Here is a 27,796-nt window from a genome sequence, read left to right as displayed (position 1 = left end):
CATGACTTATTTTTGAGAAACCCATGCTGGGTCTTAGTAATCACAGCATCATTTTCTAGATGCTCACAGATCAACTGTTGAATTTTCTGTTCAAGGACCTTCTCTGGTATCCATGTCAAGCTCACTGGTCAGTAGTTACCTGGGTCTTCTCCCCCCCCCTTTGAAGATGAGGACAACATTTGCCCACCTCCAGTCTGTAGGGACCTCACCTGTTCTCCTTGTCAATGAGACTGATAGGAAGGGCCATATATTTAAATTATTGTAAAGGGAGTAACAACACCATGAGTGCAAGGAGGCAAACCACACACAGGATTTGCTACATAAAGTGAAGGAGGTACACAGAAAGGAAAGTTTTTCCCCACCTGTCCCACAGCAGCATATCATAAAAATTGCTCTTGGAAGAAATATTGGTAATAGGCTAAAAGCCTAGATATAAGTATTAATATGAATGAATTGTACAACAGATTTAAGTTAATCAAGGCTATTGATTTCAGTGGCTTTATTCTAACTTAGTTGGATACAGTCTACAGTAAATAAATAAGATTATGAGAAATCAGTAAAATTTCAAAATCTAATATAGGAATCTTAGACATTCATACTAGAAATTAACTCGTACTGAAATCTATTGGACAGGCTTTTGGATAAAACATGCCAAGAATCAGGCTGCAAAGTTTACAATAAGTAGTATATTTTTAATATTACTATTTTACTTAAACTGAATAGGAAACAGCATGACAACATTAAAGGTTTCAATCTAGCATTTTAATGGACACCATTTAGAATTTTTAAATTCTCAACTTCCTGTTTATATGAACAGCACATTAAATCTATAGTCAAGATAGCCACTTTTGTACAGTCCCATCATTAGTTATTCAATCATGATCAAACACATTTTGCATTATACGGATTCAGCAAAGTACTCAAGGTGTAATATGGAATACAAGGTCAGCATACAATGACAGTGATCCAGTGGCTGTGGTGTACACACACAGCTCTGTGCACACAGGGGCTACTCCTTTTTCCTCTGTAAACTAAGTTTGGTATGCTACACATGTTTGGAATTCCTGTCCATTCATTTTTAAAAAATCCCTTTGCAACAGTGTACTAGGCCCCTATGACTGCAGGTCTTTTAACTGTGTCCCAAACTGCCAGCTTGAGTAATTATTTTTACAGTATATAACAATGGTGTATTTGTACTGGCCTGCAGAGAATTTTATCATTCCTTTAAAAAGAAAAAAGAAAAAAAGTTATAGGATTTCTACATTGTTAATATTTAGCATACATACACCTTTGTTACCAACATAATATATAGTTTTCGGGAGAAACTACATGAATAAATACTAAAGGCTTTGAGGCTTGTAAGTGTATGGTATCAATCTTGCCTTTCAGCTTACTACAAAGATATACATATTATCTAACCTGACCTGATGTATTTTACCAACAAATTAATACTACAGTACCTTTTAAAATTTCTTCTTAGCCAGTTTAGTTTACTTTTGTTAACTTAAAAGTTCACAATTCCCCCTTGAAATCTGATAAATACCTTTACAGGATACGTTTGCAATACAGAAAAAAATATAGGTTAATCAAAAAAATGTTTCAAAATTTTGCATTATTTTCTGCTAAGAAAAAAATAGTTTATAAACATAGCTTAGACAACAATGATAGGAAACACCTAATGATAAGTTTCCAGTTTAGGGTTCAGGAGGCCTTTTATTCTGGAAGATATGTAAATTTAACATAAGATTAGAATTTTATGGGATATTACATTAGTATTTTATAAAGCAATTGGACAGTATAAAGTTGTCCATCTTCAACAGATTTCAAGTATTATATTACTGGTTTAAACATTGCAATTTGAATGACGTTTTGGATATACACCTTTATTTTCCATAATTTCCAATCTGCACACTGTTTCTATTTAATATGCAGCGAAATGTTCCAGGCTGGATATCCCAGTATTTAACAGGATTGTTGAATAAACTTATGCCACTATATAACGTCTTCTTCAGCCTTCCTCCTGTTGGGCAAAAATCATTCACTCCCACTTTTGAAATACTGTTAGAATGAAGAAAGACAACCTGTAAGAGGACAAAAAGAAAAAATAAATATTTGACATATCCCATGACTACATTAAATTGCATGTGAAGATTTGAAATATATGCTAATCCTAGGTAAAAGTGTATAGATTGCAGCCTTAGATATTTGCATCTAAAATTCAAAGGGGAAAGTGAGGTTTATATTGATTTATAGAAAAATATTCAATATACTTTTAATGTTTAATTTTTGATACTTCTTAGATATGCTTTTTGAGGACAAAAGGTAAAAATTGGGGAAAATTGGGTTGCCAGAGTCACTATGATAATGAAAACACAAGTCCAGATGTATCAGTGGTGATAGTTTTGGAATTAAAAGGGGGCGGATATGCCAGTTTGAGATGGGGAAAATGGAAGAGTTTGTAAACTTCTGTTCCTGATCATGTATCCATGTCAGGCAGTCAGGTAGTATTGCATTTACACTGGGACTTAACTCTTAGCTTTTGGTAATTGCTGCACATGAGTACATACTTACATTAAACCCATGTCTTGACCGGTTTTTTAAATAAAAAACCATAAAATATATTTGGCTGGATCCAGATACCTGTACACAGCTGGGGATAGGTGGAAAGTGAAGTTCTCATCCTTCTCCCTGCCAGCCCCTAGAGCCCCCTGAAAATGACATCCCCCCGAGAGTCAGAAGACCCTGCTAAGTGGGGGGTGAACGGAGAGTGAAATTTGGCCATAGGCTCCTTTTTTGTGTAGAGCAGAAAGTTCTGCACTCTAGTCCACTCCTCTAAAGGTCCCATGCCACATGGGAAGTATTTTCTGGGAACTCTGAAGACTGGTGGTAGCAAGGAAGTTAGGTTTTCCTGCCCCCATCTGTGGGCTAAAAACTGAATCCAACACATTTTTTAAAAAACGTTTATTGTATAGATTGACAATACACAGAATAAGTAGGACAAAAATGTCAAGAGGATAAGATTTTAAAAGTCTGCTGCATTGTGTATTACCTGCAGATACTTCAGATCTGGAAAACCAGAAGGCACTTTTTTTAGTTTATTCTTCTCTAGATGGATTTCTCGTATATTTGGCATATTAGCAAAACTGCCATTTTCCACATCTTTGATTCTGTTGTTTCCTAGCCCCAACCTAAAGATAAATGTTAAAAAAGAGTACCTGAGACAATATGGTTTAAGATAACACTAAGAAACCATTTAACATACTGTATAGAGAAATGAACATATAGAAACAGTGGTTAAGAAGTCTTGGCTTACTAGCCAAACCCATAATTCGGTTGCCAGTGACCTACCCTTCCCACGATCCTGTGCAGTGTACAGAGAATTTAGAGAAAAGTGGGGCACTTGCTATTGTACTCAAGTCTTCCAGAAAGAATAAGTGGTACCTTGATGCTGATACCTCCGGCAAAGAGAAACCCAATGAGAAAGTATACAAAAGTATGTTTCAGAACATTGTAGTGGACACTGACCATTCTCAGTTTTCATCATTAGTCTTTATTCTGTTAAGAGTCTATACTTAGCATCTGATTCAAATCTCATATTCAGTTGAAGCAAGAGCTAATTACAGAGGTAGAATTATATATAGGCTGTCTAATCTGATGCCTATAACAGAAGGAGTTCTAATAATTAATCATTCTGATAAATCAAGACATCCAGTTTTTTGAAAGGTCAGTGGGTTTTTCAAAGGCTTCTTCCATCCCCTCCCTCTTTATAGCAACTCTGCCTTCCTTATGCTGCTCCCTGGACAAACTGCTCTCTTTTTTGCAACAATGCTCATCTGGAAGTAATCCAAATCTCCAGCTGACCTCATGTGCAACCTAAACTGGCAATTCTGTTTGAGATCGAAAGGCTTGGTTATGTACACAGGTTTCTTGACTTCTTTCTTTCAAACAACAGTCTCTGTACTCTGTGAACGTACTGTATAGCCCTCTGAACTGTAGCCATTGTCCTGAGTTTTCCTCAAACACCCTCCCCGTTATTTTATTATTTTCTCAAGATAGGTAAACCTGTCTTCCTAAAATCAGTTGCACTGGGCACTGTCTTCTGAAATTACTTGGTGAAACAAATAATGAGAACTACTATTCACCAGGTCTTTAATCTTACTTTTTTCTCTCAGTTGTGCTGAAGCTGTCTTTTACTCACCATACTTTGGCTCAAGTTCCCATTTGCTCTTCATATTTTTCAATTTAATTAAATTAAACAGCAAAACAAGTTCATGGTAAGTGCTGTTTTTCCCCCTTAGCAATAGCTCTTAAGGACTTTATGTGTGGTGAGTCTTACAAGATAAAGGCACTTTAGTTCAGAGACTGGAATATAATCACAATACTGTCCACATCTTTTTTTTTAAAAAGAATATTTATTAAGGTTTTTAATACAATAACAGTAAAAAGGAAAAGACAGAGTAAAAAATAATTTAAAAATACAGAAAAAAATAATTAAAAAGAAAAGAAAAAAGAAAATAATAAAACATGCAGATTTTCCATTTCTCATTTTCCTTTAACATGTTTCCCGGACCTCCTCATACCTCCCTTTTTTGTATTCCGATTCAAATTGTTAGTTCAGCAAATCCTTACCATTAAGTTTTAACCTGTTTCTAAACCTGTTTCTCATGTTCCCTTAAAACATTACAGCTGGAAACCACTTAATTTCTATCCAACATCATTCTAACATTCATTAATTTTACAATATTTCTGTAAGTAATCTTTAAATTTCTTCCAATCTTCTTCCGCCGACTCTTCTCCCTGGTCTCGGATTCTGCCCGTCATTTCTGCCATTCCCATATAGTCCATCACTTTCATCTGCCATTCTTCCAGAGTGGGTAAATCTTGTGTCTTCCAGTACTTTGCAATAAGTATTCTTGCTGCTGTTGTAGCAGACATAAAGAAAGTTCTATCCTTCTTTGGCACCAATTGGCCGACCATGCCCAGGAGAAAGGCCTCTGGTTTCTTCAGGAAGGTATATTTAAATACCTTTTTCATTTCATTATAAATCATTTCCCAGAAAGCCTTAATCCTAGGGCACGTCCACCAAAGGTGAAATAATGTACCTTCATTTTCTTTACATTTCCAACATTTATTATTGGGCTAATGATAGATTTTTGCAAGCTTGACTGGGGTCATGTACCACCTGTAAATCATTTTCATAATATTCTCTCTTAAGGCATTACATGCCGTAAACTTCATACCTGTGGTCCATAACTGTTCCCAGTCAGCAAACATAATGTTATGTCCAACATCTTGTGCCCATTTAATCATAACAGATTTCACGGTTTCATCCTGAGTGTTCCATTTCAACAGCAAGTTATACATCTTTGACAAATTCTTAGTTTTGGATTCTAACAGTTCTGTTTCTAATTTTCATTTTTCCACCTGGAAGCCAATTTTTTTATCCAAATTATATGCCTCCATTATCTGATAATAATGAAGCCAATCTCGCACTTTGTTTTTTAGTTTCTCAAAACTCTGCAGTTTCAGTCTATCTCCTTCTTGTTCCAAAATTTCCCAATATTTCGGCCATTTGGCCTCCATATTGAGCTTTTTCTGAGCTTTCGCTTCCTTTGGGGACAACCACCTTGGGGTTTTATTTTCCAATAGATCTTTATATCTTATCCAAACATTAAACAATGCTTTCCTGACAATATGGTTTTTAAATGCTTTATGTGCTTTAACCTTGTCGTACCACAAATATGCATGCCACCCAAAAACGTTGTTAAAACCTTCTAAATCCAAAATGTCTGTGTTCTCAAGAAGCAGCCAGTCTTTCAACCAGCAGAATGCTGCTGATTCATAATAAAGTTTAAAGTATGGCAGGGCAAATCCACCCCTTTCCTTTGCATCAGTTAATATCTTAAATTTTATTCTGGGCTTCTTGCCCTGCCAGACAAATCTAGAAATATCTTTCTGCCACTTCTTGAAACAGTCCATCTTGTCCACAATTTGCAATGTTTGAAACAAAAACAACATTCTAGGCAATACATTCATCTTTATAACTGCAATTCGACCCAACAAGGAAAGCTTCAAATTTGACCAAATTTCTAAATCTTTTTTCACTTCCGTCCAACATTTTTCATAATTATCTTTAAATAAATTCCCATTTTTAGCTGTCATGTTAATCCCCAGGTATTTCACTTTCTTAACCACAGTCAAACCTGTCTCATTCTGAAACCTCTCTCTTTCAATCGATGTTAAATTTTTCTCTAAAACCTTAGTTTTTAACTTGTTCAGTTTAAATCCTGCCACTTGACCAAATTCTTGAATTAGTTCTAAAACCCTTTTAGTACTAGATTCTGGCTCCTGTAACGTCAATACTAAGTCATCTGCAAATGCTCTTAGTTTGTATTGTTTGGCTCCGACCTATATACCTTTAACCAACCGGTCCCTTCTAATCATGTTCAGCAAAACCTCCAGGACCGAAATAAAAAGCAATGGGGAAATTGGGCACCCCTGTCGTGTCCCTTTTTCTATCTTGAATTCTTCCGTTACCACATTATTTACAATTAGTTTAGCCTTTTGTTCAGAGTATATTGCACCTATACCATTTTCAAAACCTTGGCCTACCCCCATCCCCTGTAGGTTCTTTTTCATAAAACTCCAAGAGATGTTGTCAAAAGCTTTCTCCGCATCTAAAAATATCAAAACTGCTTTAGTGTTTATATTCACTTCTAATTTTTCCAAAATGTCAATTATATTCCTCAAATTGTCAGACAAATGTCTTCCCGGGAGAAAGCCCGTTTGGTCTCTATGAATCTCTTCCATCAGTACTTTTTTCAATCTCTTGGCCAAAATGTCAGCAAAAATTTTGTAATCCACATTTAATAACAATATACGGCGGTAGTTCTTGAGTTGTGTCTTTTCAGTCTCTGTTTTCGGTATAAGTGTGATATACGCCTCTTTCCACGACTCTGGTGCCCTTTTCCCTTCAAAATTTCATTGCAGATTTCCTTCAAAGGTTGTAATAACCACTCCTTCAAAGATCTATAGTATCTGGAAGTCAGCCCATCTGGTCCTGGAGACTTGCCTAATTGCATATTTTGGATGGCACCTTCTACTTCCTGTTCAGATATTTTATAGTTCAACATTAATTTACTTTCTTGAGAGATTTTTTGTAATCCATTTGTCTTCAGAAATCGGTCTATATCCATTTCTTTCTGTGGCCCTTGTGAGTAAAATTGTTTGAAGTACCTCTGGAAGCAATTTCTAATCTCAATTGGATTATGTATGATCTTTCCTTCCACTTCTAAATTAGTAATGGTGTTTAGTTTTTTTCTTTTTTTCATTTGCCAAGCCAACAGTTTCCCACATTTATTCGCTGATTCAAATGTCTTTTGTCTCATTTGTTTAATTCTCCATTCTATCTCCTGATTCATCAATTCCATGTATTGTACTTGATATAGTTTTATTTCTCTCAGGATCTCCTGCGACTTTGGTTTTGCTCTCAATTTCTTCTCCCCTTCTTTTATTTTCTCCAGAATTTTATCTTTTTTCTCATTTTGACTTCTCTTCTTTATTGCATTCTGTTGTATCAGAAACCCTCTCATAACAGCTTTGCTTGTGTCCCAGATTACTCTTTTTTCAACATTGGTGTTCATGTTTATTTTGAAATAATCTCTCAAAGTTTTTTGGGCCTTTTTATACACTTCTTCATCTCTAAATAAGGTGTCATTCATCCTCCATCTGAAGGAGCCAGTTGTTATTTGCTTCATCTCCATCCTTACAGCGTTATGGTCGGACCAAGTTTTTGGGCAGATTTCCACTTTCTTTGTCTTTGGTGCCATTCCTCTAGTTATCCATATTTGGTCAATCCTAGTCCATGTCATCTTGGCTTCAGAGAAGAAGGTTCCCTCTCTCCCCAGGGGGTTCTTTATTCTCCAAATGTCAATCAAGTCCATATTGTCAGTCAATTCAAAAAAAGTTTTTGGTAGTCTACCATCTTTGGTGACTACCTGTCTTTGTGCCTTGTCCATGTTTGTAGATACTACTCCATTCATATCCCCCATCAAAATTAAATTATAGTCCAAATAGTCCAATAAAGTCTCATGCAACTTCTTAAAAAATTCAGATTTCCCTCATTCGGTGCATAAATTCCTACAATCAAGAATTTCTCTCCTTGAACTTGAATTTCAATTGCCAGAAATCTTCCTTGCTCATCTTTAAAGATTAATTTTGGTAATAGTCTCTCCTTTGCATATATCACGACTCCTCTTTTTTTAACTTTATCAGATGAAATAAACTCTTGTCCCAATCTTTTATTAACAAGTATTTTCCTGTGTAGCCTCGTTACATGTGTTTCTTGTAGACAAATCAAGTCCAATTGTTCTTTTTTTAGTATATGACAAACACTTCTTCTCTTCCGAGGGGAGTTAAGACCATTACAATTCCAACTTAGAAGTTGCAGAGCCATGATGGGGTTACTTCACTTTACCTCCAACTGCTCCGAGTAACTGTTCTTGTTCTGTCGGTGGTGTCTCTTTCCCTGGACTGTGCAGTCCAAAAGATAAGTTTGCTATGTCAAGTATTCCTTTTTCCAGTGCTCTGGTGGCTTCTCCGGATTCCACTTCTTTTTGTAGGTCTTCTTCGTGATCTTTCAAAAACCTGTCTTTGTCATTAACTGTTCTTATTTTTATCTTTCTTCCTTTATATTTAAAAGATAGGCCTTGGGGAAATTCCCACCTAAAGAGAATTCTGTTTCTTCTCAACAGGGCAACTAGGTCTCCGTAGTTGGTCCTTAAGTCCAAAAGATGTTTTGGAATGTCCTTAAAAATCTCCACACTTAAGTCGTCAATTTCCAAAGTTCTTTGATAGTGCAGGTTCAAAATTTTATCTCTCTCTTTTGTTCAGAAAGTAATCAAACAGTCTCTTACCTTGTTCCTCCTTTGTCCTTTACCAAGTCTAAATGCACTCACTATCTTAAATTCTTCCTTCCCCAAATCCTGTTGCCAAAAATCTGTGAATTCCTGTGTAAGGAAGTCAGCCAAATTATCTTTCTCACGTTCTGGTACTGCCCTGATTCTTAAATTCCTTTCTTTCTCTTTTAATTCAATCATAGACAGTGTCAGGTCGTGGTCCTCCAATTTTCTATATACTGGTGGTATCTTCTCTTGAGTAGCGGTTGCAATTTACTTTGCTTCTTCAGCTATCTTTCGGGTCGAAGCAGATTCCTGTAATAGTTTTTCGATAGACTGTGTATTGGAATTCACCTTCTGTCCCAAGTTGTTAATGCTTGTAGTGTTCAAATCAATTTTAGCTGATGCTTCAGTTACTTGTTTATTTGTCTCAGTTACTTGCTTAGCTAAGTTTTCCAAAGATTCATTAATTTTTCCAAGTGCCTGTGCCAAAACATCTTCAGACGACATAGCTTTTGGTTTACCCTGCGAAGGTGCAGCCCCTGATGTGCCAGATGCTCCAGTTGTTGAAGCCCTTCGCTGCTGCACAGTATCAGTCCGGTATTGTCTGCCAGACCTAGTAGTCTTTTCCTGTGCCAACTCTAACTTTCCTCTCTCATTTGCCATAACACTCTCATGAGAATCCAAGGTCACTCCCACGACTGAAGAATTTGTTTTGAAAGGGAATTTTCCTACAGCCCAGTTATTGTTGCAACAATGTCAGTACTCCTCTAGGGGGACACAGTTACAGTTCAAGTTTGCAACTTTTTCGAAACAAATATAGTCCTTGTAAGTCCCCCAACTCCCTTAAAAACAACAGTTTCAATATAGTTGAAAGTTACTTTAAAATCAGGAGAAGTCCAGAAACACTGTAACTCTCTCGCAGAGTTAATTCAAAAGTCCTTAACTTGCCGACAGGCTTTCCACTGGCCGGCTTCCTGTCTGGGGGCAGCCCGTTCCCAGGTTTTAGACAGCGGATGTTAACTTTCTTTCTCCCCCTTTCTTGCAGGTAGATATACTCAACTCTTTTCCCCTCCACTCCTGCAATCTGGAGGGGAAACCACTTTTTTGAGGTTAGGATTGAATCTTTTCTGAAAGTCTTTCAAAGTTTCCGCTTTACAGTCTCTTTGCTTTGATCTATTTACAAGCAGGGAAGGCAGACTTCCTGTTTGTACCTTCCCATTTCGGTGTCGAATTCATTCACTTTTTCTCCAATTAATTCAGTTTAATCCTACTCACGGGTAGTTGCTTTTAGATCCAATTGTCTCAGGAAAATGTCAGCGCTCTCCGATAACGGCTGTGCGGCTTCACTCCGCGGAAGAAGCAGTCGACTCTCAGCACCGCGCCTCACCCCCGTCCCGCTCTGGAGCCCTTAAAAGGGTCCCTTCGCAACTTGGGGGGGCACAGATGGTGCCCGCCGAGTCCCCACATTCACAGGCTTCCCCCACCTGTGATTTTTAAAGGGTCCCTGCTTTGCCGCAGCGGTGAGACCCGATCCCGCGGAGCTGGTCCCTCCGAGACTCAGAGGGAATCCGCCATTGATTGCTGGCGCTGACCCGGAAGTCCCAATACTGTCCACATCTTAGTGAAGTAAAAAAAGCAAGGTTTAAATTAATTTGAGTGAAACAAATGGATTACACAGCCACGCTTCCTTAAGCAATGCCCATATAGAAGCTGAAATGGCTAAAGTGTTGCATGGAAATTTAACAGCTTGCTGTGACCTGTTGCTTGGACGATGACACCAGCTTTTTGACTATGTTAAATGCCACATGAATGAACAAAAGGACTGGCTCAGTTCCTACATAACTGATCAGATGCCAGGTACACTGAATCACTTGAGAAATGTTCCACCTCGAAGTGCCCTTATTTTTTTTTAAGGTAATATTGGTTGTTTCAATCACTGCACCATTCCTCATAGTTTTAAAAATGAGAAAATCCTAAAATGTTTACATAATATCAAATGTTTGGAAAGAATTTTCCATATTAAGTGTTACCTTTGAAGGTTTTTATAACGAATAAAATCCTCGAGTTCTATTGCAGAAATTTTGTTGCCATCTACATGAAGTTCCAATAGACTGGAAGGCAATCCTATTAGGGAGAGACACACATTAAGTGTTTAAGCTGGACACAAAGTTTCAAGAGGCAATGTATTAATTGTGTTGAGGAAAATAGCTTGTTCTATTTCATTTGCAGGACTTCTGCCTTTAGCATTAAGATGTTATTTTTAATGCAACTGATAGAAAAAGTCTCACTATTGTAAATAATATTGTGCAGAAATTTCTGCAATAAGTTTCTGGAATTTTTCTATGCTGTCATTCCCTTTCCTACTATTAGATAAAAGACCTAGGGCAAATTATTATTAGGGTGGTTTTTTAAAAAAATCTTGTTCAATTTATTGCTTAAGTTTTAGACTGCAAAACTATAATCCGGGAGTAAATGTGAATGAACTGCATGGAACTTGCTTTTGAATAGGCATATATAGGCTTGTAGTGTTGAACAGCAATCCTGTGTACATTTTCCATGGACTGTTTTGGACACAGTGGGATTTACTTCTAAGTAGAAATGCATACTGTCAATTAATTAAAATAAGTGACTTAGAGAGCAATCCTAACCCCTAGATCTGCTGGCTAGAAGGGGTAAAATGGGACAATCATACTTCTCCACATGGCTGGTGTGTGTGTGTGTGTGTGTGTGTGTGTGTGTGTGTGTGTAATATGCTCTGGAGGTCACATCAGCAGAAAGATTTGATGGGGTAGACTCTGAAACAGAGGGTCAGAGGCAGTCTTGGAACTGCTGGGAGACGAAAATAAAAATAGGCACTCTTTCACCTCCTGACCTAACCACCATAAGCCAGCAGGGCTTTGCAAGTGTCCATCACTTCACCCAGTTAGGATTGCTGTATTTCCATTCACTAAAATAATAGTTTTGGAAGAAAAACACTCCTTTAGAAAAAGATGATTCCTGCATGTGTAGCAGTGGGCATGCATCTTAGAAGAGACACTTCGTCCTGTGTGAGTTCTCTAAAACACTTGTGGTTTTTGTATTAAAAATCATACATGATTTGTTTAAAATAGCTACCAAATTAATTGGCAACAATTTTTTGTCAAATAGTTTTGATTTAACATTAACAAACAAATGAGTAATATTGCATCCATAGTTCTAATTTATCTTACTTTATCACAACAGCAATCTGAAGGTACGTTAGGGTGAGAGTGACAAGCCTAAGGTTACCCAGCATGGTAAATGGAAAATATATCTCTCTATATGTTGATTCTTGCCTGTTGAGATCTGTTCAAACCATATCCTATTTTGAAGAATCTGGGATGCAGGAATAGGGTTTCCTTAGTCCTAGGGTTATAAAGTATGTCTATGAGTGGCTTTACATGCATACAGGCATGACACTGCAGACAGCATTGTGCACAGTGGTGCCTTATAACCACATAACCCACTTTATTCATAAGTGGCAAGGACACAACATCTAGTGTTATAGCGGACCTGCATATATTTGTGATATTTCAAATGTTATAATTTCACTATGTATCTTTTGCTAGACTTTTGAGTTTGCCCTAGTACTTCCTAAAATGGACAAAACCAGATACAGACATTGTGTGCAATTTCTCAGCAGCTGATGAGCAAGTTCATTTTTTTTTCTAATAAAAATATGTGATAATCATCACCGCATGTAGGATTTTTCCAAAGGATGTAGGAGTTGCAATTTTATATTTGTCAAGGATGTTATGATAGCATAGGCTATGGAAATTGTAAGCATAATAGTATCCTTGTTGTGTTCTTTTCATGCTGATCTGCAGAATAGCTTTCCAAGTTAAATCTAAGCAGCCACCCATACTTCAGAACTGTTGGCCTCTGTATTCAGGGAATAGCCAAAAGTTGTTTCTGTGGTGTGCTTTAAAATTAGAGATGGAAGGCATTTAGTACTTCTAGATTCCAAGAGCTTTCTGTTTATTATATTTAGTTATCATTTTTTGTGCAGTACCATGACCTCAAGCATGTTTCTAATTTCCATAGTGGCTTAGGAAAATATTAAATCTCCAGTGCTATTACTTCTGGCAACACTAGTATGAAAATACCAACTAATAGTTTTCTTTCCCTACTCTTTTTAGCATGCTAATATTTTTCTAGTGTATGTATTCATGTTTTTTCTGGTCATTTGTTGGTAAATTAAACAAAAATGTTTGTTCACACTTGTTTGCCTGCCAATGTTAATTTTTACTCAGAAGGGAGAATTGATGTTTTCTAATTAACATTTTCTTGCATTGTGACCCTGAGTTTAGTCAACAAAAAGTTAGGTGGGTTTAGGATCACCTAAGGCTGCAAGCCTACAGTTAGTAACTGGGAGTAAACATTGGTAAACTCAATGGGACTTTCTTTGGGGTAAACATGCATAAGTTGTGTGGTTACTTGTGTTCATTCAGGAACTGGGAAGCAAAGAGGATTTCAATTCAGGCTGATTTCCTGTGTTTTATGGCATGTCATGAAAGGATGTCTTGCTTTCCCCAGGAGCTTTTATTTAGAAGGCAAATATTTCCTGAAAATGGTACAAGGAGCTAGTAGTTCTCTACCCTCACTAAGTTGTTATAACTAGTTTAGGAAATTATTTTCTGTAGAGTTCTATGAATTCCTTCAAGTTGTCATAATAATGTCAGAGAAGTTTGCCTCTTTAGTGACTACATAGTGAGTATGTATCCCTGGCTCATTACTAGATACCTCAACAGCAAAAGAGAACTCCTGGGACATCAGGACCCTGGGAAAGGTGGGCGGTTTTCTCCCTAGACCATCTCAAGAAGCGGTTGCTGAGGTTTCTTCCTTGCTTAAAGAGGAAGAACAGACCATAAACAGACCATACTTCCTCATTGACTTCTCCTGAGAATATTGATTACTTCTTCCTGGAAGGTGGCCCAGCTCTGGGCATCATGCCTTCACCACTGTGCTAATCCTAGAGTCAGTGTACACTTCAAAAGGAGAATTCTGGCTCTTTAATAAGACTGACTGCCAGGATGGCCTTCAACAACATGTACCATTCTAAAAGAGTATTTCAGTTGTCAGCTGGCTTCAAACAAGCACTGGAGCAATGTTTCAGATTGCCTGCCGGTTAGCCTTAGTTTTGCCTTAGTCTTGCCCCCAGTTCCCATAATACATTGCCCCAGGTTTTGATCCCAAGATAACAGCTATTTGCTGTTGCTTGTCCAACAAGACAGACAAGTCCTCTGTCTAGGACTTGGATACTCTACAGCTTTACCCTCTGCCACTGTGCAGTGACACCTCTATGAACCTGAGTCATGAAAGGAGATAATGTATTATCAGTTCATCTGTATTTCCAAATGATCAGGTTTCCTAGGTAGATAGTCATTAGAGTAGCTACAGTAGTGACCCTCAGGAAACACCTACTTCTGGGATTTCTCAGAATTTTAAGGCACTTAAGAAAAAAATGTACCGTAGATTCCGGCGTATTAGGCGACTGGGCGTATTAGGCGACCCCCCAAATTTGCAGCTGCAATTTGAGGGTTCGTCTTATAAGCCCAGTTGCCCAATACACTGGGCAGCAACAGGGGACGGGCTCAGCTCCGTGCCAGGAGAAAGCCACCCGGCATGGAGCTCAGCCTCCTGCTCGCTGCTGCTGCTTCAGAAGCAGCAACAGGGGCGCGCTCAGGGAGAAAGCTGCCCGGCACGGAGCTGAGTCTGCCGCCCGCTGCTGCTGCTTCGGAGCCACAGCAGCAGTGGGGGGCGGGCTCAACTCCGTGCCACCCATACCTGGCGTATAAGACTTTGGAGAAGATTTTCCAGGGTTCAAAAGTCACCTTATACACCGGAATCTATGGTATATCCTTTAAATTTGTGCTTCCAAGTTTTTTGCTATCTGCCCAGGTATCTGCATATTTTGGCCGTTCTATGGGTGATCCTTGGTGTGTCCATAGGCTTCTGATGTTTATTATGCATTGTAATTAAAAAGTATATCACCACCATTATTTTTAATTCAATCAGCATAATACCAAACTCAAAATTAGAAAGCAATGTACATGAGAAAATGTAAGATAAAAAACCTGATTTATATAATAAAAAAGATCATACCTTTAGGAACAGAGTTTAATTTAGCTTCTGCAATTCTTATATGATAGACTGTCACACCTTCAAAGGCCCCAGGTTCTATTCCTTCATTATCAATAGGATTTGCGCTCATCTCTGCCAAAAGAATAACAGTTGTGGCTTGTGAGGCTGTAGTTTTTAAGACACCTTTCCTTGGTTGAGGCTTTTACAGCATTAAGAAATGAAAGAATGTCTTTAAACATGTGTAGCACGATTTCCTCCATTCAGAAATATAAATGTTCTCTTCATACTCATAGGTATGGGTAGTAGCTTCCATGTGAAGGCATGACTCCCAGACAAAGTTGAGCTCCAATGTTTCTTGCTTAGAAATTAAGCCATGTCACATGGCAGAAATTCTTGAAGCCGTGCATTGTTTTTAAGGAGAATACAACCAAAACCAAAGCAATGCACATCAAAGCTTCTAAAATGTCAGGGAACACTTGCTCCTAGTTGCATACAATTCTTTCAAAAACTTCAGTCAACCTTTCATAAAGCAAACATTTATCAAAGATGGAAATAATTAATTTCCACAAGATGTGATACCGACCAACTTGCATGGCTTTAAAGGATTGGCCAAATTCAAGGAGAATAAGGTTGTCATTGGCTGCTAGGCTTGATGACTATATGCTATCTTACTCCTTGGAACTTGGAATAGACATGTAAGTCTGTTCACTAATTCTGTTGTTGGTGAAGTTCATTATGATGAGTTATGCAGCACAACCTAGTGTTGCGGCAGAAAAGTGTCCAATAGAAATGTACCTCACTCTCAGGATTCAGTTTACTTTTCTTCCTAATTCGAGTAGTCAATGTCCTTTATACTCCCTGCTGTCTCTCCTCAAGACCATGACATATGCTATCTTACTCTTTGAAACTTCTGCATAGGCATGTAAATTTGCACCTTCAGTCTGCTTTTGTAGCCTTAAGCTGCAATCCCCTTAGGTAGTAGCATGCATCTGAATACCAGTTGTTTGCCCTTACGCATGCTTGTGGATTTCCCATAGGCATCTGGTTGTCCACTGTAGGAAACAGGATGCTGGTCTAAATAGCACTTGTCTGTGGATCCAGCAGGGTTCTCCTTATGTTTTTAATTGTCCATGTCACACAGACCAGTGTGAGAGTTTATTTTAAGCCAGGGCCCTCCAAAGCAGCATAATCTATTTTCAAAGCTATGGTTCAGTTCCAGTGTGGCATAATGGTTAGAGTGCTGGACTAGGACCTGGGAGGAGCAGGGTTTGAATCCTCACTCAGCCATTAAGTTCACTGGGTGACCTTGAGCCAGTCACCATCTCTTAGCCCAACTTACCGTATTTTTCGTCCCATAGGACACTCCGTCCCATAGGACGCACCTAGTTTTTTGCGGGGAAATAAAGGGGGAAAAATTTCCTTTATTTCCCCCCCAAAAGCAGGTCGGAGAAACCGAACCAGGTCGAGGAACAGCAGGATGGCGGCGCTGCGCCTCCCTGCTGTCCCCCGAGCTTGTGGGGCTGGCCAATGTCTGCCTGGCGCGTAGGGCGCTCTGCTTCAGGGTGCCTTGCGTGCCGGGCGGCAGGCTGCTATCCACAGCGTGGGGAGCCCTGTGGGGGACTCCTGCAGAGCTCCCCACACTGCAGATGTCTGCCCGGCGTGAGGGGCGCTCTGCTTCAGGGTGCCCTGCCCGCCGGGCGCCAAGCTGCTATCCGCAGCGTGGGGAGCCCTGCGGGGAACTCCTGCAGGGCTCCCCACGCTGCGGATGTCTGCCCGGCGCGAGGGGCGCTCTGCTTCAGGGTGCTTCGCCCGCCGGGCGGCAGGCTGCTATCCACAGCGTGGGGAGCCCTGTGGCGAACTCCTGCAGGGCTCCCCACACTGCGGATGTCTGTCCGGCGCGCGGGGCACTCTGCTTTCAGGGCGCCCGACACTCCGGGAAGCAGGCTGCTATCCTCAGCCTAGACATCCCTGCGGGACCTCCCGCAGGGCTGCCTAGGCTGCAGATGTGTTCCCGAAGTGCCGGGCGCTCTGCTTTCAGGGCGTCCGACGCTCCGGGAAGCAGGCTGCTATCCGCAGCCTAGACATCCCTGCGGAACCTCCCGCAGGGCTGCCTAGGCTGCGGATGTGTTCCCGAAGCGCCGGGCGCTCTGCTTTCAGCACGCCCGGCACTCCGGGAAGCAGGCTACTATCCGCAGCCTAGACAGCCCTGCGGGAACTCTCGCAGGGCTGCCTAGGCTGCGGATGTCTTCCTGAAGCCTGGAGAGCGAGAGGGGTCGGTGCGCACCGACCCCTCTCACTTTCCAAGCTTCAGCGAAAGCCTGCATTCACCCCATAGGACACACCCAGATTTCCCCTTCATTTTTGGAGGGGAAAAAGTGCGTCCTATAGGGCGAAAAATACGGTACCTCAAAGGGTTGTTGTGAGGATGAAATAGGGCAGGGAGGAGAACCATGTACACATTATTGAGATCCTTGGAAGATAAAAGTGGTATATAAATGTAATAAATATAATAATGTTTGATTATGTACAGTGTGCCTCCCATCATGGAGTAAACAGAACCTATCTCCATATGACTGTGATAAGGAAGGGCACTTTCCTGGATTTAATTTTTTTTAAGGGATGGAGGAGATAGGGTGCCAGGGTGAAATCCACACTTTTTATTTTACCTGACAAACCTTTCCTCAAACATTCTTACAAGAAAACAATGCAATATATCAGTTCCTTAGTTTGTTCTATTGGGAAATGGCAGAATCTTCCATAGTGAGGGTGGAATGCAGTTGTACTATCCCCTTAAATTCAGTTTGTCGTATTTCTAAAATGTTTAAGTAACCTGGCAAGACACTTTTCTTGACCTTACTTGCCCAAAGTGAATCACCCCTCTAAAACATCTTATTTAAAGAATAAAAACAAACTAGTCATCTGAAACTTAGGAGCACCCACACTTAGGAATATGATCTCAGTATTTGTCATCCTGGTGCAGATGAGAGTTTGACCACTTAGGTATGTAACACAGAGCAGGAGAGCATAGTTGGAAAAACTCAACCAGCTGGGACAAAGTGTAATACACACAAATGCACACAGTTTGCTCAGATGGGGTAGGGATGTATGAGAGAACCATGCAGTAACTTGGGCTGCCTGCCTTGTTTCTGTGTGAACTGTAGCCAGACAAGAAATCATTCCCACACAATTCACTCCCATGTGCAGGTGATGGTTTGTTTTTTTCTCTGCCCTATAAAGCAACCATTCTGTTTGCATTTGCTGGGTAGAGTAGAAAGCCAAAAAGGAATCTGAATTCTACCTACAAAGCTTGGGCTAAGAAAAAATAATCTACTATTGGGAACCATTTGTTCAGCAGAAACCCCATGGTGCATTTGGATGCAGACAGCTCTGTCTCAGCTCTGTTTCTGAGCCTTCCTTTCATCTAGGGCTCATTTAATCCCTGATTTCTATCACATTGCTGATGAATGAAATAATACTGTACTGTAGTTTGCTTCCCCCCTGGTGTTATGCAACAGCTTGATTTATAAAAAACACACTTACCTAACACATGTAAAGCCTTCATTCCTTTAAATGCTTCTTTGTGTATCTTTTTCACTTTATTATCATGAATTCTTATCTCAGCTAAACTCTTTGGCAGATTTGCTGGAATCTCAGTTAAGTGATTATGGGACAAGTAGAGGCGCCGCAACTTTTTTGTTGATTGAAAGGCTTTGGGGTGGATCTTGGTTATTTTGTTGTTGTTCAGTGCAAGTGCCTAGGCAAAATGTGAAAAGGTGAAGTTAGAATATTTATTTTATTTTACGTCTCACATTCAGAAGATGTCATATTTTTTTAAACTGCATATATGTATTTTGCACATTTGAATTCAAAAACACCATCTACGCGTCAGAAAGCTCCAAAATGAAACGTGTGTGTGTGTGTGTTTAGATTTGAAGAAGTAACAAGTAACAAGAGGGAGTGAAATCAGTCAGGACTTAAGAATGGGAAATAAGAATTAACATTTAGTTTCACTTAGATGTACTGTCAAAACGTAAGCTGTATCCCAACTGTGTGTGATTGTGACAGAAGTCTTATGCCATGGATAGCTTTAGAGCTGAATTTTGCAAGATATTTTGGAACGGTCCCACAACTGCTGATGCTGCTTAGTGAAATTATGCAGGGCAGTGCTTTCCCAGAATCCTGGTTATGGTCCATATTGATTGTGGTACTAAGATGGGAAAGGATCCAGTGTCTCTGGATCTGTACCACCCAACAGCCCTCCTGAACTATGACACCACAGTGTCTATCTCACTGTGCAGCTCTTACCAATTAGCTGGCAGATCCTGTAATTAAAACACTGAATGCTATACACCACAGTGGTAGCATTAAATGCCATGTAGCTCTGTTGTCGCTTGGTGTTTATAAAATATTTGACAGGGTGGAATGGCAATTCATTTGCCACCAAAGCAAATTCTATATCAAACTTCATGCACATCATGTCCTTGCTCTACTCCCAGTGTTACTCTGCCTCTCAAACGCAAGTTTGCGTGAATGGCTTAGTCTCATTCAAAGCAGGGGGACCAAAGATGGTGTCTACTGTCCCCCTTCCTTTTTTGCAGTGGTGATAGAAAAATCACAACTTCTAAGTAAATTCCAGCAGAACTGGACATTAACTAACCTGAATCAGAACTTTGTGTATGCTCTCCCCCTTGAGCATCAGGTAAGACTTTAGAACATCACGTGGCTGAAACTTCAGTCAGGTGACCTAAGGTACCTTGGCATGACTATTCCCAAGAACTTGAGGCAGCTGAGGAAGAGGAACTTTGACCCTTTTCCTAGAGAATTGAAGGCTGAAATCTGTGCTTAGGGACAGACCTCTCTTGGTCTGGCAGAATTGCCACCCTAAAAATGTGTTTTCCCCCATTTAGTTTCCTGATTCCAGTACCAATCTTAGACATTTGAAACAATAATCACAATTGCAAGAGGGCTTTGTAAAACATGTCCATCGCTGACATGTGTCTAGCATTTGCTCAATAAGGAATATAGCCCTTAGGCTGGAAAAAGTTTCCCAGTCCTGTTCAGTGAGATTTCAAAAAACATGTGTGCTAGTTTGATTTAAACAGAAGGCTGTATGTTGGCTAGGCACAATATTTTGCTACTGGTTGTCAGTAAACAACAGGATTTTACATTAAGCTATGAAATGTTTATTTGTCTTAAAAGACTGTAGTCAATTTATTTATAATTCAAGTGCTAGGCTAAACAAAATGTATTTCTTATATGGCCAAGAACTTTCTGTTAGGCGTTCAACTGGCCATTCAGCTGGAATCCAAGACGCGGGAAAGTTTATACAAAAAATGTATGAGATTTTCTTTACTTCGGCATATGAAGACATCTGCACTCTGACATAAGGGGAGGAATTCAACATGAGCTACAGCAGTCTTTCCGTCAGTGCAACAATTTCACCTTGCCAGGCAGAACGATCCCCTCTCTCCTTCCCCTTTGTTCTGGGGGTTCTCCTGACACACACACACATACCCTGAGCCAATTTAAGGGGCACATAGTGGGAGAAGAGAGCATAAGCCCCATTGCACTAGTGAAAGTCCTTGCACAGGCTTCTACGGCAGGACTCATTAGGGGTGAATTCAGCCCAAGATCTGTCAGTTAATGGTGAACTGAAGGTTGTCTGTAGTTTAGGTAAACAATAAACCAGGAATATTGATCAACTTTGTGTATGGAAAGTGTTTTTTTTCTGTACTTTAGATAACAAATACAGTGGTACCTCGGGTTACAGACGCTTCAGGTTACATACGCTTCAGGTTACAGACTCTGCTAACCCAGAAATAGTACCTGCTAACCCAGAAATAGCACTTTGCTTCAGGATGAGAACAGAAATTGTGTGGCAGCGGCGGCGCAGCAGCAGGAGGAGGCCCCATTAGCTAAAGTGGTGCTTCAGGTTAAGAACAGTTTCAGGTTAAGAATGGACCTCCAGAATGAATTAAGTTGTTAGCCAGAGGTACCACTGTAACTGACTTTTCCCATAAGTGTTATTGATCTTTTCTCACATTGCTTTCCATACATTTTATGTTAATGGCTGTCAGGGTAGAAAACATCAACTTGACATAAGATAGATTGCCATAGTCCTTGATAGAGACAAATACTAGGAATGCTAGAAAGCAGACTTACATGTAGCGATGTGAGTCCTTTAAGATCATTCTCCTTGACCTCTTTTATTTTGTTATTTTGAAGGTCTATCATGCGAGTATCAAAGGGAATATTCTTTGGTATTGAGGTCAAACCTATTAATTAGAAATAAAAAATAAATATTCATCTACAAACAAAAGACCCTTTAATCTCCATTTGTTTGTATTATGCTGAAATGTTTGTTTCAGTTTTGCAATAATTTAAAATGTTTTGTAACCATTAATTCCAACTTTTGGGTATAGCCAATGTTACTGATAGTAGACCCATTGATGTTGCTGGGTCTACTCTAAATATGAATTGGTTGGCTATCACCCCTTCCAACTATCAATAAAATCTAATGCTGATTGTGCCCCCTTCTCCTTTGTTTGAGTAACAGATGAAGCTATATTTAGAAACCTGGAACCAGGTTTCAGTTTATCAGAGAGTTCAACATGGGCAAGGTAGCATCCGATAAATTGAACAGATGAGATTCTACTGAACTCTTACAAAAAGACTGCTCTGGTGGCATGGTTATGCTTTTTTAAAATGACTTTATAGCTAATTAGGCATAAGATTAATCTAAAGCTATGCTAGAGATACACAAGAAAGTAACAGATAGCAAAGCAGTTCTTTCCCTAGGCTTGTGTTTATTTTTGAGGTGTCCAAATAACCCTAATACCTTGGTGTTGGCAGCTGTTGAAATAATTCTGGTTAACATATTAATTTACTGAATAGACTTTTATTGAACTCTATTTCTGGGAAATACTCTTAGAGTTCATAGGCTCTAGAGAAAAAACTATTACCACCTCCAGATTGTGCCATTTCAAAAAAGTGTGTGGGTATTACAAATAAACAACATAGATCCAATGAAAATAAAGTACAGATTTATTCTTACCCAAATCTGAACAGTGTACAACTCTCAAGTAGCATTGACATCCAAAGGGACATACAGGAAATAAATCAAAGGGTATTATGGGTGCCCTAGTTGGAAAAAGAGAATTGTCATCATCTCTGTCATTGTCATCTTTGTCGTCGTCATCGTCGTCGTCGTCAAGGTCTTCCATATCCATGAGCATCATGTTCTTGAAGGTGAAGTATGAAGGGCTTATAAAAGGCTTAGCAGAGCACAAAGCCAAGAGGAGGAGAAGCACATATTCTCTCATATCTTCAGAGAACACACTCCTAGTAAAAAATACAAGCTAGTTTGTAATTTGTTTATGCATTTCCTTTCTTTGTATGCTGTTGTCTGGAACTTCTTCTTAGAAGTTTGTACTTCCAATATGAAGTGTTTCCCTGTTGCAGCCCATAAAAATGAATTTCCCCAGGATGTAAGTTTTCTTTAATGGGGCCCATTTAGATGCTTTGATGAACTCATGGCCTCATAGCCTGGGTTTGAAAAGAAATACTACAAAGACTTTGAGTTTGCCCTAATGGCTTTAGAGAGTTTCAGCCAATGTGCACATAAAGTGGCTCAGATTTCATTCCTAGTTCTTAGGAACAACTCCTTGGACAGGGGGTATTGACTGTATTGTGTTGCATTATTTGCACCTTAATATCCAATGTACCAACTTGCCAAACTTTGGTTTAGCAAGAACAAACAAGTGTTCAGTTATCCAGAACAAAAACTGAAGCCACTTTGCTCCTCCCTGGTCCTGCAGCTATCATTCTATCTAGGGCTATACATTACAGACAAACCCAGGTTTGTGGCTTGTCTTGCTACAACCAATGTTTGTTCTTATTTATTGCTTATGGCTTGTTTGTGGTAGGCAAATTGTGAGCTGCGTTATGGCTTACCTCAGGGTAGCCATGACTTAGCTCCAGATAGCACAGCACCAGCATGACTGTGGCAGGAGCAACACAGCTGCATTTTTAACCCTGGGTTGCTCATACTTGTGTGCCATAGTTTGTCTTAATATTACATGAGAACAAGGCCAATATGACACTGTGAGGTGTAGAATTATTTGAGATTTGCAGCCGTTATATAGTGCATGAAGATTAAAACTAGTGTATTATTACTTGGCAGTATTGTATTAAATTGTCTTAAGAAGTCCAGGGCTCTTGCTGAATCAGTGAAGTGAAATCAACAAGGGAAGGGAACTTTATGAACTACCGAAACTCTCATACTTCTCCATGAACTGCTTCCACTTGCCCCTCTGAGGGTGTGTACACAATTACACTCTCATTCTTTGGAATTTTGGAATTAACTCATTCAAGGAAATGATTCTCTTATTATTCCATATGCATAGCACTTGTAGCAACAAAGAATCTTGTGGCTTTTTAAAGGCTGGCACATTAATTGCAACCTAGCCTTCATTCCCAAAGTTTATTTAGTTGGATACAACTTTATTAAGTGATTTTTATAATGAATCCGTGAATACATTTCTCATCCCTCCCTCTCTGAAGGAACTATTCTGTTCCATTCTATATAGGCACCCTCACAGCAAAACAGAGCAGCTTTCAATAATGTTTAAAACAAATCTGTTGGCCTGTATGACTTTCTTCTTACTGTTTCATTCATAGTTGCACAGATAAGAAGCGCAAGCAATTAAATAAACAGACTATGTGCTTTCATTGCTGTGGCCAGATTGTCTGAAAAGGTCCCCATACTTGAGGATACACAAAGTTTTAACCAGAAAACATTCAGCACCTGATGCTGGGGGCAGGGACAGCAGCACTGCTACTTTATTATTATATGGAGTTCCCTCCATATGTATGCTGTGTGAAGGAAACTTCCGTCCATACATGAAATTAAGGAAATCTCTCCTTCCTTGCTAATAAAACTCTGTGGCCTCTGTTACTATTGTTCAGTTTTCTCCTCAAGGCAATAATTTCTTCCCATTTCACTTAGAGTAATTTCACATATAATGAAGATGCAAACTCAGCTCTGCCACTGAGTGCACACTCAACAAGAAACTACAGCCAGACACAATTCCCAATGAGTAAATCAGCATTTACCTTTTTAGGTATATACTTAAAATATATAAAAATGTATTATGGTCTAAAAGCTAAATGTGAATTATAATATGTATTCTGGCCCTAACAGTATGATAAACTCCAAACACAAATCCTGAATGGCTGGTGGAAATGCAAAAAAAATGGCATTCCTTTGAACCAAGTGATTGGTAAATGAAATAACACTGAAACCTAACTACTTTCTCAACATCTGTAATAGGAAAAAATACCCTGACCTCAGAGCTTTTGCATGCTGTTAAACTGTGCTGTTGACATACTGTCTTAACAGTAGGAAAAGTCCTAACTAAGCCCCTCGTCTTATGGGAAAAACTTCCTAAGTATTTTATTTTGGCAAAGGAAATCATTATTTTAGAGAAGGTAGGGAAACATTGTTTCATGCTGCCAATTTGGCCAGAAGTATGTTGTAACTTCAATAATTAACTTTACATCAGAAAGTTGAGTTAGATTGATTTGAGACATTGGGGATATGTACTTCAAGTATATATGGAACATAAAAAGTAGTCGGAATATGTTTTCTGTCTGACTTTTGCCAAATAATACTCACTCTTGATTTGCTCTTGCTTTAACAATGTATGTATACAGTTAAAAACTAAAGCTACAGGTTTACATGTACAAAGAAAAACCACAATGGCCCCTTTATCAAGACAAATTAACTTTTATATGTGGAAAATCTGAGAAACTGAGAGCACGATTCTATGCTAAGAAGTAAATGTGGAACTTGCTTGTAGGCAAGTGCTGATAGGATTGCAGCCTAAGTGACTTTCACAAGATAGCAGCCTTACTATCAAGTCAATACCCTAAACTTTCTGATATATTTCTTTCTGCATAAATGGTAGGGTGCCACACCAAGTATTAATATTTATAAATAAAATTACTCAATAGATTAGGATTAGAACACAGGTGCTTTTTCCGCATTAATACTTGGTGCAGCAGTCAGTGCTCTTCCTTATATAGTATTTTTAAAATGCTGTCTGTCAGGATATTAGTAGGTAACTCATGTGCAATTATGCAAAATTTAAGGTGCAGTCAAAATAATAAAAAGTACTAGGATGGAAAGCATCTCAGTTATATTAAAATAACCAATTATAGAATGGAGTGTAAAAACATTTATTGGGTTGTATGCAAACCTACAGTGAACACCATTTAGTTGTCTAGTGGCAAAATGCCAGTTGCATAATATTATAATATTTGGTACTTGTTTTCATGACAGAGCTGACACTGGAGTGTATTCTAAATGGTTAAAAGGCAGATTTTAAAAGTGCTAAGAATTTCCATTGTCTAGAGCAGGGTGCCCACACAACCTTGTCTCTAAATAATGTAAATCAGTAGCAAGAAAATGGTGTTTTTTGTGAAGAGCCAAGGGAAATTCTTGTGTTTGCTAGTAACCCCCCGTCATTGCTCTGCACAAAAACAGAAACCATGGAAGGAAAAGAGGAATCCTGAGCAGTGAGTTAGTTATAAACTTAGCATCTACTAACCTTTCATACATTCTCCCAGATAAATTGATTCATTCAAAGCTCTTTTGTGTTTATAATATCTACAGCATAAAGGTGAAACATTGCAGAAATGTTTACTGTATAGTATTGGAAGTCAAACATTCTTTAAATGCAGAGACTTGCTATGTCTTGGAGGGGAATTAACTATGTTCATCTGTTCAAAACATCAAGGAAGAGGTACTTTATACTGTTTCCATGTTTTTGTAAACAATTATTTGGCAGTGAGTTTCTTCCAGTTTGTTTTGCTTTTTTGGTAAATATCAGATTCTGAATGCCTGGAAACATTGCTAAATTTAAAAAATATCATTAAATGTCTATAAAACTATATAGGATGCTATTTTTTCTCTCCTAGATAAATATAACTGTGCTATGGTAGACCAGTTCAAAAGGTACAGGTTTCCTGTTTTCCTTTCTTCATACAGTTCACAATATAAAAGCATTTCTACTACAGTGTACAATCATCTAATATATCCTTTAAAATACTGAACAGTAGTCAATTAGCTTACATTAGTAATGATAAAAGCACATTGTTAAGTTACAATGAGAAAAGTTTTTTTTTTTTTAACAACCCAAAACTAAAACATACCTTTCTGGTTTGTCAAATTCTTCTAAAGATAAAAATCCACCTGAGAAGTTTATATCCAGTTCCTTACTATATAGAACTCAGATTCAAGCCTGTAAAATGAACAATAAATAATAAAAGGGTAAAAAAAAAATCGCTTTAAAGTTCCCGTTCCTTCTGGCACTCTGGGTGATACTTGAATAAACTGCTTCTGTAGATTAGTCTATCTGAGCACTGAAGAATGATGTTAAGAAAACTTGTTACTACTCATGTGTTTTTCATCACTGCTTGTATCACAGCCAAAACTTCTAGCTTAATTCTAGACATCTAAGCAGAAGATGTGGTTAAATTTGAAGCTTAATAATGCATGGCACAAAGCCAGTGCAAGCCCCATATGGTTCATTCAAGTCCATTTCTGATGTGCAAGTACACACCTCATAAAATTTCTGCAGTGTGCCATTTCTTACATAAATGAAGACGTCTCCATCTTTCTACCCAGGGCAACCTAACAGTAAATGAATTATTCTATCTTTGTTATATTTAAGGGGATATCATTAGAGCTGAAGGCAGAGGTATTTAAATAAACAGCTATGTATTGGGTTACAGGATGATCATATAGAGAGAGAGCTATGGCAGTGGCTCTCAAGCAAGGTGCCCACTGGGGTGCATAGTGAGTTTGCTGACACACCCTTCTCCAAAATGCATCTAGTTAAAGTTTTGCACCAAATACAGCCACTTACCTCACTTAATGATTACTGGGCAGAGAGAGGAAAAGACCACCACTCCATTTACACACACATTCTTAGTCAGCATAAAAGAAGTAGGACATCCAACTGAACTGGATTCTTTGAAGAGGCCAGCATACTATGATTTTTCAGTATGCTCCAGCAGATTGGTTGGAAACACACTGCTCAAGATCCTACAAACTGGTCAACAAAGTCCAAACACTCAAAGGAACTTCAGCTTATGTTTCTAAAATAGTAATTTCCCATGCCACATAACAAATATCTTTTATAACTTGAACTTCAAAAAGCACATTATGAAACAGCAGGGAGAGGTCTTTTCCCTCTCTCATAACTCGTAAGCAGGGAATGGATACAACAACCCCCCCCCCATACATGATCCCTATTCTCCAAGTTGAAAAGAATGGAGATTTGTTATGTGCTTCCCAATGGCATCTGATTAGCCATGGGATTAAAAGGACCTTGAACTGATACAACAGGGCTTATGTTATGTTATGTTCCGAGAAATAGTCAAGAATCCATTCAAGATGCTCAGGGGAACACCAAGCACACCAAGCAAGAGTAGAATGCATGCTGAGCCTTTCAGGGAAGATAATTCCATGTGGCTGTCCCAATGAGTTTACTGGGAAAGTTCCTTTTATGGGGACAATCTACTCAGTAGAAAATTTAACAGCAGGGTAATTTGTACAGGTGTGTCTTAAAGTAAGACTTCTCTGCACTTTAATAGCATCTTAGAATGACATAGCATTATCCATATTTAGATAACATAAACGGTAACATAACAGAGCATTGATAGTAAAAAAAAGAGAGACACTGATGCTCCATGCTCCATGATGGACTGAGGTAGTCCATCATGACAGC

The 27,796-nt window shown here is 38.9% G+C and overlaps 2 protein-coding genes across 3 annotated transcripts in view; one reads left to right on the top strand and one right to left on the bottom strand.

The window, feature by feature from the left end:
• CENPP (centromere protein P) overlaps positions 1 to 27,796 on the top strand; it is a 163,056-nt gene that overhangs the window by 63,250 nt on the left and 72,010 nt on the right. The gene's annotated exons all lie outside the window — the stretch shown is intronic.
• ASPN (asporin) lies at positions 489 to 26,903 on the bottom strand. The gene is made up of 8 exons (XM_053377636.1): positions 26,217 to 26,903; positions 22,057 to 22,343; positions 21,165 to 21,277; positions 18,543 to 18,756; positions 15,024 to 15,134; positions 10,931 to 11,024; positions 3,050 to 3,188; positions 489 to 2,081 (listed from the first exon to the last, which is right to left on the bottom strand). Exons 2-8 carry the CDS (start codon positions 22,322 to 22,324, stop codon positions 1,884 to 1,886), a joined length of 1,137 nt encoding a protein of 378 aa, XP_053233611.1. The 5' UTR covers positions 22,325 to 22,343; positions 26,217 to 26,903; the 3' UTR covers positions 489 to 1,883.

The sequence above is a fragment of the Podarcis raffonei genome, chromosome 2, assembly GCF_027172205.1.
Source record: "Podarcis raffonei isolate rPodRaf1 chromosome 2, rPodRaf1.pri, whole genome shotgun sequence".
NCBI lineage: Eukaryota > Metazoa > Chordata > Lepidosauria > Squamata > Lacertidae > Podarcis > Podarcis raffonei.
This window is presented reverse-complemented; position numbering and strand designations above follow the sequence as displayed.

Bases quoted from the DNA above. Each gene is read 5' to 3' on its own strand.
- ASPN (XM_053377636.1), bottom strand. From the start codon at position 22,324: ATGAGAGAATATGTGCTTCTCCTCCTCTTGGCTTTGTGCTCTGCTAAG. The intron at 3,189-10,930 runs GTAACACTTAAT...ATTTATCTTTAG, and splicing joins CGTTATAAAAACCTTCAAAG to GTTGGGGCTAGGAAACAACA. The intron at 2,082-3,049 runs GTAATACACAAT...GTCCTCTTACAG, and splicing joins CAGATCTGAAGTATCTGCAG to GTTGTCTTTCTTCATTCTAA.